Source organism: Pelodiscus sinensis, chromosome 9 (assembly GCF_052426305.1).
Source record: "Pelodiscus sinensis isolate ZL-2025 chromosome 9, ASM5242630v1, whole genome shotgun sequence".
Lineage (NCBI taxonomy): Eukaryota > Metazoa > Chordata > Testudines > Trionychidae > Pelodiscus > Pelodiscus sinensis.
Window position 1 is genome coordinate 37,669,353 of NC_143060.1, and position 20,610 is coordinate 37,689,962.

The 20,610-nt window shown below is 46.8% G+C and overlaps 1 protein-coding gene across 2 annotated transcripts in view; it reads left to right on the forward strand.

Annotated features, from left to right (window-relative positions):
- Positions 1-252: 252 nt before the first annotated feature.
- ABCD3 (ATP binding cassette subfamily D member 3) overlaps positions 253-20,610 on the forward strand; it is a 56,915-nt gene continuing 36,557 nt past the window's right edge. The window contains exons 1-2 of one of the 2 annotated variants that reach the window (XM_075936566.2): positions 253-457; positions 15,909-15,945. In XM_075936566.2, the coding sequence (XP_075792681.2) occupies positions 345-457; positions 15,909-15,945 (150 nt within the window). In that variant the 5' untranslated portion in view covers positions 253-344. Of the gene's footprint in view, positions 458-760; positions 853-15,908; positions 15,946-20,610 lie in introns of those variants that run through there. The other variant, XM_025180218.3, reaches the window with a different exon arrangement.

A 20,610-nucleotide genomic window follows, 5' to 3' on the forward strand; every position in this document is an offset into this window, starting at 1 on the left:
CTGCCAGGTCTCTCTGGGTTAGAGGGGAGCTGCAGGGCACGGCCCGGGGCAGGGACCCGCCACTCGGTCCCTCAGCGCAGGACACACGGGCAGGGCTGCGCACGCGGCGGAGGGCCCCGGGCCGTAACGGCAGCTCGCGTGCCGGAGCGCCCGCGGCTTGCCCGGGACCCCACCGACCTTTCCTCCACACCTTGAGTGACAGGAGGAGCCGAGGCCGCTTTACCCGAGCCGGCCTGAGGGGGCGGGGCTGAGCACCAGCAGCTCCGTCAGTTCCCGGCATTCCCCGCGTCAGCCTCTGACTGGGCTCGGATCCGCTCATTTCCCCCGGCCGCCGCGCTCGCGCCATGGCCGCCTACAGCAAGTACCTGACCGCGCGCCACTCCGTGGTGGCCGGCGCGGCCGCCTGCGTCCTGCTTTGCCTCCTCAACAAGCGCCGGAGAGCGGCCGCCCAGCGCGGGTAAAGGGCAGCCCCGGTTCCGGGAGTGGGGGGAAGGGACGGAGCTGGGGGAGGCGGGGCAGGAGTGGGGGCCGAAGGGGAGGGGATAGAGAGGGCGGGGCAGGGTTAGAGTAGAAGGGGCTGGAGGGGCAGCGGTGGTTTGGATGGGGGAAGAGGCGGGTGGCGGAGGGCTGGGCAGGGGCGGGGTGAGGGATGTTTGGGGTGTGAGAGAGGGGGAGATGGGCGGAAAGTAAGTTGTGGAGAGCCCTGCTGGTCGCCCACCGCCTCTAGGCCCGGCCTGGCAATGTGACACCCCCCCCCCCCCCCCCCGGGCATGACATGTTCTGCCAAGAAAACCCTTCTGTTCAGGAGACAGAGCTGGCTTTCTCCCTCGCCATTCACTCTCCCTCAGCCTGGTAAGTGCTGCTGGAGAGAGAATTCACAGCCACCCAACTTGGAGAGTGAAGGCAAATTATCTTCATCCTTCACCCAGAGTGGGTCTTGTTGCATGGAACGGAGATTGGGCTGTGAGTGATGTAGCTCTGTTCTATGTCGTCTGTTGTGATAGCAGAGTATGTTGTATCAATAAGAAATTCAGGGCAGCGGAGCATCTGAATTTTGGTATATTTGTTTTCCTATGTCATTGGGTTAGCTAATTGGTGTAACTGAAGAGTGAGTTTTGTGATGAAGCTGTTCCTGTTAGGAAGTAGTGGGGGAGGTGCGTGATATGTTAGCAATCTATAATTAAATACAACCTATTCTTTGCTGTCACTGACTAATTGACAATGTATTACAGGCATACTTAGTGCATACTTAACACACACAACACTTCTGAGTGTTGCACAAACATAAATAAATCAGGATGGTGGATCTCTAGAACAGGGGTGGGGAACCTCAGGCCCAGTAGCCTGATGTGGCCCCCTACTTGCCTAGTTGCAGTCCTCTGAAGCTCAGGGCCACCCCCAGCATTGGGAAGCCCTTGCTGCTGCTCCTGACCCCCTGTTGCCCCACGGTGGGGCTGGAAGCACAAAATCTACTAGGCTGCCCCCCCCCCCCCCCAGGCTCTAGTGTGCAAGGGGAATATGGGGAGTGTCTTTCGCCTCATTTGGGAGCTATGTCAGTGAGGTTTTTTTTTTTTGTTGGGGTTTTTTTTTTGGCTTCTCCCTTGTGTGTGGCCCTCAACTGACTTTTCTGTGGGTCAGTGGCCCTGACCCAAAAAAGGTTCCTCACTTCTCTGGAAGATGAAATGGTTTGTAAAAAGATACACTGTACTAGCTGTAAATAGCAGATTTAAGTAAGAATTTAGCAATGTTTGAGTAATAACTTTTTCATTTTGATAGTGTCTTTCATACAAACTGTCATAAACATGTCACGATATTAAACACTGATGCAGCTCCAATAAGGCAGGTTCTGAAAACTGCTTCATGATGATGTGTTGCACAGCGACAGCAACAGTAACAATGACTACTGTTGTAGGAAGTAGTCAGTTTGTCAGAATGACAAGTAAGGATAGTATTTCTTAAGATTTATTTTAATTCAACAAAATATGCCAAAGCAATTTGAAGTGAAAAGGCAAACCTTTGCTTCCAAATTAAAGGGTTTGGGCTAAGATAGGATTTTTGTAGTTAATTCTTTTGTTTGCTTGGACGAGTTGTTAAGTTGTTGCACTTTGATTGTGCAACCTTGCTGTCCTCGAATCTAATCCAAATGCTTCTGCTAAAATAATTTTCATTGCTTGTCACTTTGATCATGTCACCTTCCTCTCAGTATTTCTTCACCTGCTGGATTTAGTTGGGTAACTGAGCAAGGTGTGTGGAGAAGTTGTAGTCTCTAGTCCAGCCTATAGAGTATTCTTTTTTTGTGGTGGAATTCTTTCCGCTTTGTAACTTCTCTGCCTGTGATCCGTTGGTGCAGGGAAAGATAAATTTCACTTTTAAAAGTGTTTGGACTTTGAAATTCTGTTTTAATGACTTTCGTGAAGGATAGTGCAGGTGTTGCCTGCCCTCATTTAAGAATAAAATAAAACTTAGAAAAATATTTTCTTAAGTAAATCAAAGAGTTGTTTATTGGAGAGATTTGGAACACATGTGTCTTGCACAAAGTATCATGGTACCTTTCCTAATATTGATTTATGCAGAGTATTTGCAAAAAATGTAACTTCTCTTCCAACTTTGACCTGCTTTTCTGATGCCTTTGGGATTAAGGGCAATGTAAAGTATGACTCAAGTCATGTAGTAATTAATATACAAGTTCCTTAAGTGATGCAATAATAGTATATTGTATATCTTAGTAGGGAAAAGGTCACTTTACTACCTTACAGCTGGATGTGCCTCTACATTGTCTAGCAGAATTACCAACACTTCCACTGCTTATTGGACTGTTAGAAGACATTTAGGGGTAAATTAGAGCTAAATAACAGTACAGAACACAGAGCTAGGACTGGTGGCTGTAAACAAACTCTATGGGAGCATAGGAAACTTGGCCACACCCATAGAAAGTGGACATCTGGCTAATCGGAATAATTCTGGACGATAGATGTTTCCAGACCAGACAGTTCTGGATTAGAGAGGTTCAGCCTGTAGTCTCATTTAGGAGCATATGTTCTTTTGCATTGTAATGCATTCTCCTATCCAAATCTCACAGAAGTTATTGGGGGGGAAAAAGTGACACAAAACAATCTTTTACTGGAACTAATATATTGGTGTTCTTTATGAATGCCTCTGACTGAAATATCCATATAGTGGAATATTTCACAATAAATTACCCAGTTCTCATATTTATGCCTGTTTCTGTAATTTCCACTCTAGTGCATTTTATGTGTCAGTGTATTCTAAAACTTTGAGTAAAAACAGCAAAAGCAATACATTTTACTTACTGAGTGCTAACAGTTGATTTGCTTTGTACAAATGTAGATTCAAGTTTGACCTTCCTGGCCCAATAACCTCTGGAACTGAGTGGTCCTGAGCAAGTGAGTTTGCAGGACCAGAGTAGGTCAAGCCTCTGGAACTCCCCTCCTGGCTCACCAGCTCTGGCCAGCGCATTGCCCCAGCCTGCCTGCCAGGCTCCACTGCTTCTGGTGTGCTGGTGGGGATCTGACTCTGCCAGCTAGCCCAGTGGACTGCTTATTGCCACTTGGTGGTGCTCTGTTCCTGGCTGCCAGCCGGGCTCTCTACCCTCAGCGATGCTCTAGTGCTGGCCCACTTGTGGGGATCTGCTCCTGGCTACCGGCCAGGGCTCCCTGCTCCTGACGGAGCTCTGTTGCTGGTGCTCCATTCACATCCACTGGCTGCACTGCTCACTGGGCTCCCTGCAGGCTCCTGATCTGCCACCGAGCTGTTGGCAACCTCTGCGGCTGGCGCTCTCTGGTCCAGCAGCCTTCTTGGTCTTGCTTGGACCATGGATGTTGCTAAATCCTGGATGAAAGAGCCTCAGCCTATAATATGGTACTTAGTACAAAGCCCTAGAATTGTGCACTATATTTAGCTTTTCTAGCTTACATATAAAATACATAACTATCTCCTGTGAATGCTCTTTGGAAATTAGTGTTACCAATGGTACTTTTTAGTAGTAAAACAGAGGTCTTGTTTACAAGAAAATACTTATCTACTAGGGATGTTAAATATTGAGTAACTGACTAATTGAATAGTCAATGCATTTTTGCATCAACTATTCGATTACTCGATAGGGCGCTTTTGCCTTTGAAGTGTAGCAACAGCATGGAGTCTGGGGTCAGCTGGGTACTTCCCCCCTGGTGCCAGGTGGCACTGCTGCTTTGAAATGCCATGGGGAGCCTGGTGTCAGGCTCCTTGTGGCATTTCAAAGTGGCAATGGCCTGTGGAGCCCGGAATCAGCTGGGGATTCCCCTGTTGACCCCAGGTTCCATGCAGCGCTGCCACTGTGAAACACTGCAGAGAGCCCGGTGTCAGGCTTCTTGCAGCATTTCAAAGTGGCAGCGCCGCATAGAGTCTGGGATCAGCAGGGGAGTCTCCAGCTGATCCTGGGCTCCACGCAGCACTGTCTCTTTAAAGTACTCCCTTCTCTTCCTCCCCCCTTGCTGCCTCTATCAGAAGTGACTAGTCGAGTAGCCTGTCGACTATCCCATAAGCATTTGCTTTTCAGATAGTTGATTAGTTGTTCACATCCCTAATATCTATTGATTAACTGTTAGAGAATTTTACAAATTAGTTTAAACTTTGTGCTACATGGGGATTTAGTGCACACTAACTTAATTGGTCTAGTCGTTTAATATCTGTGTAAACATAGCCTAGCAAAGAGCTCTTTCTGTATTTATTGTGTACATTGGAGTTCTCATTCAAGGAGAACTAAATTTGGTGTGCATTGAGCTAGATCAGTCTGTTGTTTATATGGATGTGCTGCTGCTGTATGCTACTTTGGCAGTTCTCCAGCATCTATCCCTGCTGCTTCATAGTTATTGGAGATGGAGACAGCTGTCTGTTTACCTGTGTACCCTCCATTGCTCTGGTGCCAAGCTGTCCAGATGGTCCCTTTCCCGTTTAAAAGCTGGCTAAGTCACAGGATTGGCTCATTTGTTTAATATTACTTTAACACTCATTATAACATGTCTTGTTTAGTTGCTTAGAGCTGCTCTGAGATCCTAGATATCATTGCAATCGGGGGAGAAGCAACCATCTTGGGCCCAGCTATCAAAATAAGGATGGATTTGTGGACATTGCTGGAGCTAGACATTTGCCCAAGAGGGGTTACAACCAGGATGCCTTTCAGTGCCAGATAAATATCAAACAGCTGACAAGAACTTACATTAAAACCAGAGATGGTAGGAAACTGACTGACACTGGACATAGAACACTAGAACTGGAAGGGACCTCGAGAGGTCATCGAGCCCAGTCCCGCATATATAACTGTCCATTTTTTGAGGTGGACAGGGTTTTATACCATTAGACCACTACTGTACCCAAGGATATTGTGGACGCTGCCCTCTTTTCCTTTCCCTCCACCAGTAGTTATATTTCCTATGACTGCTCCCTGATTTTTTTTATATTAAAATGCCCTCCTGCGTGTGATATCTAAGGGCACTGACTTGCAGCAGTAAGTACTTTTCTCTTTTGACACTTCAGCTCTGTGCAGACAGAGGGGGTGGGGGACCAGAGAACAAGCCTAGCTTGCGCTCATCTCACAGCTTTGCTGACCCTGCAACAGCAGCACCACGTGTTATGACTTGGCATGTGAGGTTGTAGCATTGCTCATGTTTGACCCTGTTTTCCCTATTCTAATGCAGGGTCAGATGGGTCTAATTTGAGTTGCACTGTGAACTGGTATGCTCTCTGCCACAACACACAGCAAGCTGGACCTAGTTTCTGTGAAGCAAGAGCTGCTTCCGGGTGAGTCACAGACACACCAAAAAAGAGACAAACAGGCAAATCATGCTGTCTGTGACGTTTTCCGCCATGACAAACATGCAGTTTTAGCTATGACCATCTACTTTTCTACAAACCCCTGACGTGAAGAACACACACCCATTTACCTATCTCAGGGAGGGAAATCAAAAATCCATGTTAAAAATGCATTTTTGCCTCTCTGGAAAACAATAACCACTTGGTTTTTTTTCCATACTCTCCCAGCCTTGGCATCTCCAGTCACCATAGTTAAGGACAGGGCATTTACCAGTGGCTGAGCAGCTGAATATCCAGAGGGTGGAGAAACAGTAAACTCAGGGTGATATGTTTGGAGATCTCATTGCAGACTTCCTGTCCCCCAAATAGAAGCAGTGGAGAGCTGGAAGTTAATTTTGAGGTCAGAAAAGCAACCATCTTGAGAGAGTTGTAGTGACCAGTGACACTGTAGTGAGAGGGACAAGCAGAGTCAACTCCTGGAGGCAGCATGGAAGCAGAATGCTCTGTGGAGCTCATACTGTCTGGCCCACTGTAGTGAGGTGGGTTGGCATCTCTCTGATCTGGAAGGAGAAGGCTGCCTTACTGTACCCTGGTGGGCAGAGGGCCCACACTGCTCTTACCGTGCTCCCCTTCCAAAGCAGAGAGGCATAGCTAGAAATATAAAGGATGAAGATGAGGGCTCAGTTAGAGCCCACCACTGAAGGAGACCGATGCTCCTCCCAGTCTCCTGTATGGGGAGATTGTTGCCAACCTGAAGAAGGACAATGATTGGCTTGGACTGCCTAGACCACTGACCCAGAAGAAGCTGATGATTTGTCAGGATTGCCTGGACCCCAGACAGACTTAGATCCTGAGAAGCTGTTTGTGTTATCAGGACCCTCCATACTGATCAGGACAATCTCGAGACCACAGGTATGCCTAGAGGAGTATGTGTGGCCCAGGATCAGCAAGGCCCCGAGGCTAGCCATTTTGCCATCTGAGGGGCATCAGTGTGTTGCGGTGAAGATTCCCTAATGATCAGGAGTGAATTAGCATGTTGTGATGTGATGTGGACTCCTGCTGACTAGGTGGCAAACCAGTCTCCCTGGGTTGGGGCATAGTAGAGCAAGTGGGTCTGCACTCCTCCTGCCATCCAGCTCGTGGGTGGCAGTCTTTCCCTCCTCATAGCCTAGGCTGAATTGTTTCTGCACTGCCTGCAACTAGGTTGAACTTTTTAACTTTTCTGTTGCACTCTGAACCAGAGTTGGAGCTAAACTGTGGCTACTCTGCCTAATACGAGGCCTGAGTAGATGGCCTTTGTTTAATGTTCCGTCTGGACCTGAGCCTAAAGGACAAACATCACCCAAATCAAACCACTTACAAACTGGGTTGTATAGCATCATTCTACACAGGGCAGAGTTAAAGTTGCATAGATGGTTCCACATCCATTATTGCAATAACTATTGACTACTTTTTTGCAGTAAATACTATCAGGGTGTATCCATTTTTGAAGGTGGTTTGAATTGTTTTATGGCTTTATTCCATACTTCCTGATTGTTTTAGTTTTGAAGTGGGTGGTGTTTGCCCTAAGCAACTGTAACTGTACTTAGTGATTTTTGATGCTTTTGTGTTACCAACATTTATTGTGGCACTCGTTACCAAAAAACCGGGCACCTCACAATAATTGCTTGCCTCTACCTTATATCAAGAAGCTAGAGGCTCTCCTTCTCTAGCCATTTGACCGCTCTCTGCAGAGTAGAATGAGTGAATTCCTTATAATTATTGTTTAGATAAGTTTTTTGTTTATATGTATGTTGCACCTTGCTTTGTAAAAAGTGAGATGATGGCTTGACTTGTTCTCTTGTACTCTTAGGGTGTGTGTGTGGGGTCTGGTGGAAAAGAGGGGTCAGGAACAGGCTGCAGATAGGGTTGCAGGTTCTGTGAGGAAGGCTGCAGGAGTGGTGGGAGCAAAAGATTGGGGTACCTACTAGGCACAGCTGTCTTTGTGTAGCTTTACAATGCTCCCTCCACTCTCCTCCCAGCACTTCCATTAGCCAATGGGAGCAATGTGGGGGAGAGGGCACTGCCTGCTGGAAGCATTTCCGTGTTGCTTCCTCCTCTCTGCCAGGCCAAGCCTGCTGTTGCCTTGATCAGACCTGTGAGGCTCTGGGATCCATCCACTCTAGGGATGTAATAGTGTAACCCATTAAACAATGAATCGCTAAGCAAAAGCTTATCGGTTAATGATATAGACTACCCTCTTCCCACCCATGCCAGTAAATTATTTTAGCAGGCTGGCCTGCAGTCTGGCTCAGTTCCAGCTTGCGCCAGGTCGGGGAGCTCAGATTGCCTCCCTCCCCCTCCCCCCTTACACAGGGGCTGCTGCAACCCCATGCTGTTTCCTGTTTATCAGAGGTAGCAGCACTGGGTGACAGGCAGCTAGTCCACAAGGGGAGCTGTTTTTAAACTGGCTCCCCTTGTGGACCAGTTCCCGCCTGGCACCCTGCACTGCTGCCTCTGATAGAGAGAGAGGCTGCTGGCCCTGCCCCTGGGGACTATAGAATAGTTGACAGATAAGAATTCATGAGGTTACTCGACTATTCAATTAACCAATATTTAACCTACCATATCCACTCCCGTAGAAGGCTGGAACACCAGCACCAGTTTGCTGTGCTGGGGGGAAGGAGCACCTTAGCCTCAGACTCACAGGCTGAATCAAGGCAACCTGTGGGTTGAGTTCCCCACCCCTGTTGTAATTTAATCCACCTGGTGAGAATTCTTCTATCCATCTAGTACTGTCTACACTAGGGATTAAGTTGTTTTAACTGTATCACTTGGGTGTGGATTTTTCACACCCCTGAGTAACACAGCTGAGTTGACCTAACTTTTCTGTATAGACCTGCACTGAGACAGATGTCATTATAACAATTTCTGTCCAGTCTTTTCAAGGTTATCTCTGCAACTATTCTGAATCATTAGGGTTCTGTTAAAAAAATTAACTAAGACATTTTAATAGAAAAATACAGGCAGTCCCCGGGTTACGTGCAAGATAGGGACTGTAGGTTTGTTCTTAAGTTGAATTTGTATGGAAGTCGGAACTGGTACATATTGTAGGGGAAACTAGCCAAACATTTATCCAGAGCTCAGTTTTATTCTTCCACACCTCACTTCCCTCAGTCCTTTATTCTCAAGATGAGGTGTCTGCTGAGAAAAGCCGCTCTGCGTCTCCCTGGTCTGCTGGGGGGGGGGCGGGCACTAGCTTCGCGTCTCCCTGGTCTGCTGGGGGGAAGCAGCTAGTGCAGGGTTGCCTCACCCTGTTTGTAAGTAGGGATCCAATGTAAGTTGGATCCATGTAACCCGGGGACTGCCTGTACTGAAGTAGGTTCGACTTGCAAAGCCAAACATTAAAAAGATAGGAAAGCCACAACTGAGTCTCCTGACATATATAACTTACTTTTTTTTCTTCTCCTTGCAATCTTAACACTTTTCGGTATACAGGCAGTCCCCGACTTACGCGGATCCGACTTACGTCGGATCCGCACTTACGAACGGGGCTTTCTCGCCCCGGAGGTCGAGGTAGCGGATTGCTACCTGCGAGCTCCGGGGCGAGAGAGCCCCATTCATAAGCTGCTCCGGTGCCCCTGGTCTGCTGGAGACCGTCTCCAGCAGACCAGGGGCACCGGGCGGGTTCCCGCGCTTCTGAGGCTTTGCCAGAGCAAAGCCTCAGAAGCGCGGGAACCGCCGCTGCTGCCGCTTGGGTCCCGGTGCCTGTGGTCTGCTGGGGACGGTCCCCAGCAGACCACAGGCACCGGGTTTCAAGCGGCAGCAGCGGCGGTTCCCGCGCTTCTGAGGCTTTGCTCTGGCAAAGCCTCAGAAGCGCGGGAACCCGCCCCCTGCTGCCGCTTGGGTCCCGGTGCCTGTGGTCTGCTGGGAACGGTCCCCAGCAGACCACAGGCACCGGGACTGAAGCCGCAGCCGCGGGGGAGAGGGGTCCCGTGCCTCTGAGACTTTGCCAGAGCAAAGCCTCAGAGGCGCGGCACCCCGCTGCCGCTGCTGCTCTGCTCCCCGTGTCCCTGGTCTGCTGGGGGGGGCGCGGATAGTGTGCCCCCCCCCAGCAGACCAGGCTTTTGTTTTGGACGCTGGAGCAGAGCAGCTGGGGCGCTGCGGATTGGTCCCGCAGCACCCGCTCTGGGCACTACTGGACCAACCCGGCAGCATCCCAGCTGCTCTGCCCCAGGTCCTGATTCAGCCGCTGCTGGTCAGTTTCAGCAGTGGCTGAATCAGGACGCCTGGGGCAGAGCAGCTGGGGTGCTGCTGGGTTGGTCCAGTAGCGCCGAGGGGTGCTACTGGAGCAACCCAGCAGCACCCCAGTTGCTCTGCCCCAGGCGTCCCCAAGTCAGCCCCTGCTGAAACTGACCAGCGCTGACTACAGGAAGCCCGAGGCAGAGTTGCTCTGCACCAGGCTTCCTGGAATCAGCACTCATCAGTTTCAGCAGCAGCTGACTTGGGGAAGCTTGGGGTTCTTAAGTTGAATCTGTACGTAAGTCAGAACTGGCGGTCAGTTTCAGCAGCGGCTGAATCTGGACGCCAGTTCCGACTTACATACAGATTCAACTTAAGAACAAACCTACAGTCCCTATCTTGTACGTAACCCGGGGACTGCCTGTAATGCTTTGGCTGAACAAAGCAAAGTCCTAAATTCAGTGTGATGGCATAGATCTTTCAGTTGGTCTGTCTGTAATGTATTAACTTTTGAATGCTGACTAATTCCAAGGTAGAGCTGCCCATACATAACACATCCTGAATCTTGGCAGAGGTTAGACTAGATGATCCTTCCAGTCCCTTCTGACCCTATGGTAATATGAGTGCAAAATTTCAGGGAATTCTAGAAATCAGTGATCAGAAATCTGTTGATTTTAGTGCAAACTGGAGAAAGTGAAAGGGGAAAATGGGGGAACACACAGCCCTTGTATTTGGCAGCATCAGCATCTTCGGGAACCTCTGTAATTCTCTTTAACTTGTTGATGGCAGCTAACAACACATTCCAGCATAAAAATATCTCCCATGGAGCTCTATACAGCCTCACATTACAGTTTAAAATGTATAATGGACTTGTCTCCCGCACAGAAACAAAAATGGTAATGGGGGTTCCTCTGAACCTCTGATCAGGGAAGAATGTGGGACCGTGTTAGAAGAGAAACAGGGAAGCATGTATAGCCTTTGGCATGGGAGGGAAATGGCTGATAATGGTAGGGGAGTACAAAGCCCCTGGCATAGATGGGGAGATAAGGGGCATACAGAGCACTTGACATGGAGTGAGTAGGAGTGCATCCATGAAATAAGAGTGAATGGGAGGATGGCACCCAGGACCGTCCCTAAAGGGAATGCGTGACTCGATGCAGTCCCCCTGCCCCAGGCTCCACCCTCTCTTCCAAACATCCCTCCTGCCCCCACTGCACCCTTCCCCTGAGACATGTGACCCAGGGGATTACTTGGAGGGGCCTGGAGTGGGGCAGACACAGAACTTGCTTCCTCCTGGGCCCCACACTTGCCACAGCAGCAGGAGCTGGACCTACTCTGCCTGTCTCCCACTGCAGCAGTGGGAAGGAGAGAGCCCCAGCCTGTTCCCCTGAGGTTTCTCTGCTTGCCGCTGCCACAGTGAAGTTGAGCACATCAGGTTGGGATATGACGGTGGGGTGAAGCAGGCTGCTGTTTTCACTTCTCATGGCTCCCATTGACATGGTTAGTATGGGAGTGGAGATGTCCAACCTTTGTTATTGCATGTTCCAGTCCCATCCATAGGACTATTGAGGTGATGAGGAATGGAGGAAAGCAAAAAGCCACTGCTGTGTGCAGTTAGCCTGGCCTGCAGAAGTTGCAAAGTATTCATGTTCTTCTGTCAAGATGTTTTTTACATCACTATCATGATTTTACTTGCATCCAAGTCTTTGTGGTTTTTCTGCTCCCTGTCTGATTTCACTGTCACAACTTTTGCAGCCTCATCTGCATGCTCTCAGTTTCTGGGGTCAGCTGAACTAATATTCTGTCTTCTGGGTACCTCTTTGATAGCCCTTAAATCTGAAAAGTCATTTTCATTTATGCACGCCGTTTTGACATGAGCAACTATATCTATGATCCTCTTTGAATGCAAGAGGTAGTCTTGGAATAGTGGAAAACAATATTTTTCTAAACCCAAATATACTTTGTCACAATGTAATACAGTATTGCTTACAACCACCAGTCTTGATGACTGATTTTCAGGGTATTCTTTGGTCTTTGAAGCCACTGAGCATGTAACCACAGTTCCCACAGAAAGCTTTACAATAGAATAGTAGAACTTGGGTTAGTGCCAGTGTGTACCAAGCTGAAGAAATGAGGCTGTTAAGGAGGGGAGAATAAAGAAACAAAGCAACCCTATAGCAGTCAGCCTTGAGAACAGGAGTGGGCAATAATTTTTGAAGAGGGGCTACATCACAAATTTCACAAGTGGCTGTGGGCCAACCCGGAAGGGGCAGAGTTGAGAGCTACCCTACCAGGAACTTTGCTTGGCCTGGGGGGGTCCCTGCCCCTGACTTCTGGCCAATGGAACGGACCTGGAACAGATGGGAGGATGCTGTGGGCTAGCCTCCTTTACAGAGTTGTCTGAAGTGGAGGCTTAGAATTCACATAACAGGGCTCGCAGCTCCTGGCCCCCGCTGCTAACCTGTTGCCTGGCAGTTACCCAGCAGGCACAAGCCCTTTGAACAGAAGCAGTTGAAAGGGATCACGCCTCCCGGGCAACTCCCAGGCAATGGGCCAATGGACCGAGAGCCCTTTCAATTGCTTCTGTTTAAAGGGCTTGTGCCTGCCAGGTGTTTGCCAAGCAGCACAGCTCCCAGCACCTCTAGCACATTGCCTGGGAGACAGGACGTGTGAGCCCTTTTAACTGCTCCTATTTAAAGGGCTCTTGTGTTTCCTGAAGCTGCCAGGCAACATGTTGCCCGACAGGCACAAGAAAGGTGCGAGCCCTTTAAATAGAACCAGTTAAAAGGGCTCTCACGTCTCTGGCTCCTAGGCAATGTGCTGGGGGTGGGGCCTGGAACTGCCTCGTGGGCCGGATCAAAGCCCTAGTCAGGCTGGATCTGCCCACTGAGAGGCTATTGTCCACCCCTGCTTTAGAGGTAAGTTTGTAATAGACTTCCAGAAACACAGCTTTTCATCCTCAACAGAATTCCCCTATATCTAAGACCCAAAACTTTTACTAGTTAAAATGACAATGGATTCATTTATTTCTGTTGGGTCAGTTTCTTTTTATTATTTAATGAAATTTACATTTCCCTGGGTGTTTTTCATTTTATGGGTTGGTTATGAAATGAACATTTTCTTGTCATTGCTGTAATGTTCATGGAATGCATGACTTGTGAAACACTGAACCTTAACTTATCACTGTTTCATCTCTCCTGTGTCACTGGACCAGGTATTGGTATAATTAAAAAGGCAAAGCCACCAGACTCCTTGTTGTTTAAGGCTGTCTAGTTCTCCCTGCTCTGATTTGCAGATTTCCATTACCTTAATTTTTAACTTCCCTTTTCCTCTGACCTTCCCTTTTCTGAAGTTGAGTTCTTTTTCTTCTGTTTGGCCCATGATGACACACATGGATCCTTGCATTAAAGATTTTTTACAACTTACATTTAGTTCTGGGCCCTATTTCATTGCAACGAACCCAGAGCTTTCAAGTGCAAGTGTTGGGAGAGGAAGGAGTGCTGCTGTAGCCTTGGCAGGATGGTTGGATACATTATAGCCACTTTAATAGCCACCCAACAGAACATTGGTGCTGCTGTTTGTGCCTCCCTTCCATCCTCTTTTTGCCTGCTACTTCTAATATCTCATTTTGAGTTCCTGAGGTCCTATCTGCAAATACAGGCTGTCACAAACTCAGGGCCTCTGCAAAAAATGTGTTTTGGGACTAATGAATTTATTGAGAAATGAAAACTACCTTAATTTGTGTTTATGCTCTGAACTTTGTGTGTACTTGAATGTTTCCTTTATTGTGTTTGTTTCGTGTGTGCTTTCTGGATGCTTGCCATCTTTCTTCTTTGCCAGTAACTTAATATTTTTATATGCCAAAGTAGTCTGTTCTAGAAATATGGGAGAGGGAGTGACTTTGTACTTTAAATGAAGGACTGTTGTTAGCGCACAAGTTTTATAAACTATTTTGAGGGGAAAAAAGTTCTTCAGAAATCTGGTTTCAAGAAATCTAATTGCTTCCATAAAAGGTTTATCTAAAATAATAATCTCTAGTATAATAAAATTGTCAAATACCATACAAAACATGTTGGTTCAGCTACTGTATATGGAGTGAAACATCAAGGCTAAAATGACTGGATTTTTTACTTGTGCTTGGGCACATATCTTTCAGTCTTAGTGGAGCAACTGCAGATATGCTTGAAGAGTCTTCATTTGTTAGACAAAGATCCCAGCAATGTATGTTCTATGTTGTTTTCTATACTATAAAGTCCCAGGTTTAGTATCCTAAAGTGAAAAAAGTTGTAATGTTTTTATTTTGAGATGAAGGGTGTTCTCATGGCTAAGGCAGTGGTTCTGAGAAAATAGAATTCAGTTTCCAGCTTTGCCATAAGTGTCCCTTAGGTAAGCCAGTTAATCTTTCTGTGCCTCAGTTCCATCTCCCTCTAAAATGGAGGATAACAACACTTCCCATCCCTTAACGGTGGTTCAGAAGATGGATCTATTAATAGGTCTAGGGTACTAAGATACTATAGTGATGGGAATGCCAGGTAAATGCTTAGCTTGATGTTCTCCAGTAATATAAAAGCTTTAGAGGGCTAGCCGAGTTAGTCTATAACTGGAAAAACGTAAAAAAAAAAAAAAACCCCGAATACAGGCAGTCCCCGGGTTACGTACAAGATAGGGACTGTAGATTTGTTCTTAAGTTGAATTTGTATGTAAGTCGGAACTGGTACATATTGTAGGGGAAACTCTAGCCAAACATTTCTCCAGAGCTCAGTTTTATTCTCCCACATCTCACTTCCCTCAGTCCTTTATTCTCAAGCTGAGGTGTCTGCTGAGAAAAGCCGCTCTGCATCTGCCTGGTCTGCTGGGGGGGGGGGGGGGGGGCGCTAGCTTCGCGTCTCCCTGGTCTGCTGGGGGGAAGCAGCTAGTGCAGGGTTGCCTCACCCTGTTTGTAAGTAGGGATCCGATGTAAGTCGGATCCATGTAACCCGGGGACTGCCTGTAGTCTAGTAGCACCTTAAAGACTAACAAAACATGTAGATGGTATCAAGAGCTTTCTTGGGCAAAAACCCACTTTTTCAGATGATTGGAGTATTAAAAGTCCAGATCCAAGAATAAATACTTATAATACTTACAGCCAACTCTATTAGGCTCATTTAGCATGGACACTAATTGACAAACATTTTTTTTCTCAATTTTTCCCCTTCTCTTTCCCTCCACATCCCCTCTCTTTCTCTATTTATTTGCAACCTGGACCCCTTTACTCCATCTGAAGAAGTGGGCTGTGCCCATGAAAGCTCATGATACCATCTACATTTTTTGTTAGTCTCTAAAGTGCTTCAGGACTATTCATTTTTTTTTAAGTTTTTCCAATAGTATAGTTGGTAATACTTTTAAGATTTACAGGTATAAATATAGAAAATTAATGGAAATGTGCTTAGAATCTTGGAAATCTGGACTAATAGATTCAGCAAATTAGTCAATTTAATTTGGTAATTATGTGATACAAATTAAAAGATTAATGTCTAGTATTCGTTAAAGCTGTTAATCAGACTTTTGTAACATAGGCAAAAACACAATTCCCTTAATCTTTCTAAAAGATAACAGCATCAGATGAGACTTGTTACTGCTTGTTTAGTTCTATCTATGCCTAAGTATAAACAAACTGACCAGAAATTCTGAGCTAGATTATGGTATAGGTGCATAAACTACAATTACAACTCTCATATTTCATAAGATGCTTTACTGTAAAATGTATGTATTGTACTACATAAATGCTATTTTGAGAATCCCGTTGCTTATTAGAACTTTCTAAAGAGGCCAAGATTTTGCAAAATTAAATATAAAAAATGTTAGAGAAAAGCTAAATAAAATCCTCTCTTCCTCCACAGTACGAAAAATGAAAAACCAACGTTGCAGAACAATGAGGTAATTATTTCTCGTTATTTTTGTATTTTAAATAATACCAATAAAATGTGGTTTAAATTTAATTAATCCTCTTCTTCCAAAAAATGAACTCTTTGTACTCTTTCCAAATCTGAGTGATAGCAGTTGTACAACTAGTGCAGTTTAGGAGGATGCGTAGTGGTGATTGGTTTCTAGATTTGATTACTGGATATTTTTGGCTTTTAAGTACTGAAACTACCAGACTTCAATGCCTTCAGATCCTTTAAAGTTGATTTTTTCAAAGGGGAAAAAATATTTATGCCTTTTTGCTTTCATGAAGGTATATAAGCATGTCCTGAAAGGCTGGTTGGTTGATTTATTTATGTCTTTTATTAGATATTCAGATCTTGTGTGCTTGGGAAAACTATAATCACTGAAGTAGTGAAATTATAATAAGAAAAGAAAAACTGAAGTTGCATCTAAACTACATCCCTCTGTCAGCAGAGGGATGTAAATTAGACGTATTGAAAGTGCAAATAAAGCTGGGATTTAAATATCCCCCACTTCATTTGCATAATGGCGGCCGCCGCTTTTTTTGAAACAGGGCTTTTCGGAAAAGAAAACGAAAAAACCAAACACCCTGGTAGTTTAAACGTGGTGTTTTCTACTGATCCTGTCATTTAAACTGCTATGTTTTTCGAAAAGCCCCGTTTCGAGAAAGCGGCGGCTGCCATTATGCAAATTAAGCACGGGATATTTAAATCTCAGCTTCATTTGCACTTTCGATATGTCTAATTTACAGCCCTCTGCTGATAGAGGGGTGTAGTTTAGACGTAGCCTGAGAGAGAAAGGAGTTTCTTAGCTCCTGTAAAATTTTAATGTCTATTAAATGTTTACAGATTAAGCATGTTTACCAAAAAACTTCACTAATTAGAAGAGTAAAATGACACTCTTTCCCCTATTTCTAGGGCAGACTATCTTAGCATATTATCAATGGGTAGTAAAGTGCAATGTTGCAGGCATAGGCATGCACAGCACATTTCATTAGGGTGTGCACCCAAAGAATTTTTTTTAAATGTCCTTTGACCCCATTAGCCACACCTCTGACCCCCTGTTAACCATGCCCCTGACTCCCATTGATCACACCTCTGGAGGTAACACTCTCTGGGCAAGAGGGACACATGACCAGAAGTAAAAGGTGTCATGTGACCCCCCTCTAAGGACTTTTCCCACCATCCTCCTACCAATAGGGATTAGTTTGCCCCCCCATCCCCAGCTTCCCCTCATGCAACTATCCTGCAGTTGCATTACCCCAATGTATGTGACATTAACTTGGGGGCGGAGAGGCTGGGGGAAGTGTTCCTTCTAAGAATTTCCTCCCATGAGCACAATGAATTTTGTGTTGTGCACCAGTACTGAGTTCATGTGGCTTGTTTGGATGTGCCACTGTGGCACCCTAGTTATTAATAAATATCTCATAAACCTCTACCTTTTCCCTCTGCTGCCATGTCTCCTTCCCTTGCTCCATCGGCTCCCCTGGTGCCTGCTGCCCCCCCAAACCCTCACCCTCCTCTGCTGCCCTGACTCCTGCCCTCAGCCTTCCTGAGACCTGCCCTCCTCTACCAGCCCTTCTCTCCCCCTTGTGCCACTCCTCCAGTAGCCCCATTCTGATCATGTGAGCTACCCCTCCTCATCCCCTCTCCTAACACCTTCCTCTACACACCTGCCCTGCCTCTTTTCTCTGGTGCTGGTCCCTCCCCTGCAGGTGTCTGCCCTTCTGCTTCACCCCCAGAATCCCCTGGCACCTGCACCTTCCCTTACCCCTGCACCCTCCTGGTGCCTCCCCCTTCCCTCACTGCCCCTGCCCCCGCCCCTTTTGCCCTCTTTTTCCGTGATGCCCACTCCCTCACAACCCTCATGCCCCTGTGTCCTCACACATGCCTTGCTCCGTCCCTGCCTACCTCATGCTCACCCCTTCTTTCAAGCCTTCTCCCAGCACCTCCCCCCCCAACCGCAATCCCAATGCCCCTACCCTCTCCTCTCCCAGCATCACCCTGTCCCCCCTCCTACTGACACCTCACCTCTTGCCCTTTCCCTCATTGTCTCCACTTGGGCCCCTGGCATGTCTCTTCTCTACCCTTCCCCTTTCTTCTCCTGACCTGCCCCCCTCCCCTCAGCACAAGCCCCTCCCCTCTCTTACCTTCAGCTTCTGCCTTCCAAATCGCGGGGCTGGAGTCAGAGCCATCCCAAGCTACAGGCTGGCCAGGTCCTAGCCCAGCACTCCACCGGGGTGCTGCGCAGTGCTGCCGGGCCGGGTGGAGCACCCCTGGGGCGCCATGCGGTACTGCTGGGACAGGCGGGGCCCAGGGCACAAAAATGGCTCGGGCCGGCCAGTGTTTGTAGTTGAGCCCCAGCTGCTTCTGGAGCTGGGCCATGTGGATTTAAAGTCCTGGGCCATGACATCACGCCACGCCCAGGCGTCTCCCCTCTCACCTGTTGCTCGGTGTTTGAGCATGCCGCGCATGCGCTCTCTCTGCCCCACAGTGCCCCGTAGATGGCCGTGGGGAATTTAAAGTGAGGGGCTGCAGCGCCCCATCACAAATCCCTCTCCTCCTCCAGCAGCTGCCCGAGACATTAGGGTGTGCCTGGGCACACCCAGCACACCCTGTGCACACGCCTATGGTTGCAGGATTAACAAAATGAATTTTAAAACAATTAACTTAGTGCAAAGCCTTAAAGCGCATACATTGTTTTATATCCTGTTTAAATAAATTTATCTTAAGTTGTTAGATCAGTTTAATTGTATTTTTATTTTTTTTCAAATGTAGATTCACCCTGAAATATAAAGAAAGTACACAAGTAAAACTGTGGAATTACCAGACTTGATATTTGAATTTTTTTAACGATTTTTTTTGAAAGTGCGGGAGACTTCTTCAGGTTGTTAATGCAGTATTCAGGAGCAGCCAGGGTGATGGAGAGGCAGAAGCACATTTTAGATCTGGGGTGAGGAACCTGTGGTCCCTGGCTTGCCTGCAGCTGGCCCCCAGTATTGGGGAGTTTGTGCTGGCGCTCCTGCTATCCCCTCTACCGCGGGGCTGCAGCACACAAAATCTATTTGCCTGGGGGGTCAGCGGCCCCCAACCGAAAAAAGCTTCACCATCTCTGTTTTTGAAACTCTTTAACAAATATAAGGTCTATATATGTGTGACCTTGACCGTTAGGGCTGAGATGTATGCATTGGATCCAAGATCATCTTGTACCATAAGATGAGATAATTTATTAAACTTTTCTATTGTGATGTTTTTAAATTGTGCAATAGATAATCTAGCTATAGCAAAGGAATGGCTAGAAAGATTCTGGACCCAGTCTTGTTGAATTGACTACAGCGGGAGCAGGATCCAGCTGCTTTACCATGAATACATTTTATGACCTGAGAAAAATGCCTTTGCTCTTGATAGCTGGGGACAGATCTTTGTCTTGTTTACATTATTGTAAATCCAGTGTAATACCATTAGCTTTTAAGTTACTGCAATATCACATTTTGTGGGGTAGAAGCAGATTGTAAAATGATGACCTTTTCCTATCAAAGTGCTTTCCAAAGTTGAACCAGCATTACAAGTTTGGCCACATTCCTTTAACAACCCTGCCTATAAACTTAGTACACTTGATATTTAAAGCGATCATCACTAATTTTCTTTCAATTTTCAGTGTGAAAAAATGACATAATAATAATACTTTTTAAAAGACAAAATCCCCTTGAAAGTTCATAATTTTCACCAGGGGTAACTGCTGACAAAGGACATGGGGGGGGGGGGCAGAGGAAAGAGTGGCCACTTAACCCCCGTTGTGATTCCTCCCAATGCCACCACTAGCCTGGGGGACAATCAGAATAACCCCCTCTCCATTGCAGGACCCCTCCTCTGCTTCGCCTCTTCCCTGGAGCGATGGGGCTCAGGGGATTAGTGGGTGAATTGCACCAGCAGCAGGAGTTGACAACTTCCCCTCCACATTCAGTGACAGTGGAACACAGCCTCTGCCCCTGGCTCCTGGCTGCTTTGCTTCCTGTTGGTGAGTGTTGGGGAGCAGTCCTGCCCCTTTCCCTTAGCAACATGGCTCGAGGAGCAGAGCGAGCCAGGACCATATTATTGTTTTTCTCTGCCACTGCTGATGAGTGCAGGGACGGGCCCAAACCCTATTGCCAGTTCCAGCTCCCCTGCTAGTCCCACGGGCTGCACGGAGGTGTTTCCCCAGTGGGCTGCTGGCACCTTGCCCCTTCTGCCCTGTACCTTTTTAAGTCAAAATGTGTGTGTTTGATCTTCAAGTACAATGTAAATTAAGATGAGTTTGTAAGAGTTGCTGAAACTAGCATAAAACTTACTAAGTAAATGTCAAGGCCTGAAGTTGTGTGTGGGGAGGGGGGGGAGGGAGTTTGGGTTCTGCTTGGTTTTAATATTAGAAATTTGTGTCCTTTCTATCTTTGAAAGATTCTTTCACTGGAGACTTAGTAAAATTGACATTTTAAGAACAAAGCAAGTAAAGTTAGAGCTGGGAAGTGACATTTTCGTCACTGTTTGGCCTTTTTACGAATAGTATATTTCAGTTAATAACACTTCAGTGAGAATGTATGTCTTCAATGTTTTTCTTCCGTATCTTCAATTAGTATATGAGAATTTATGATAAACATGATTTAGCATATGGCATATCCTC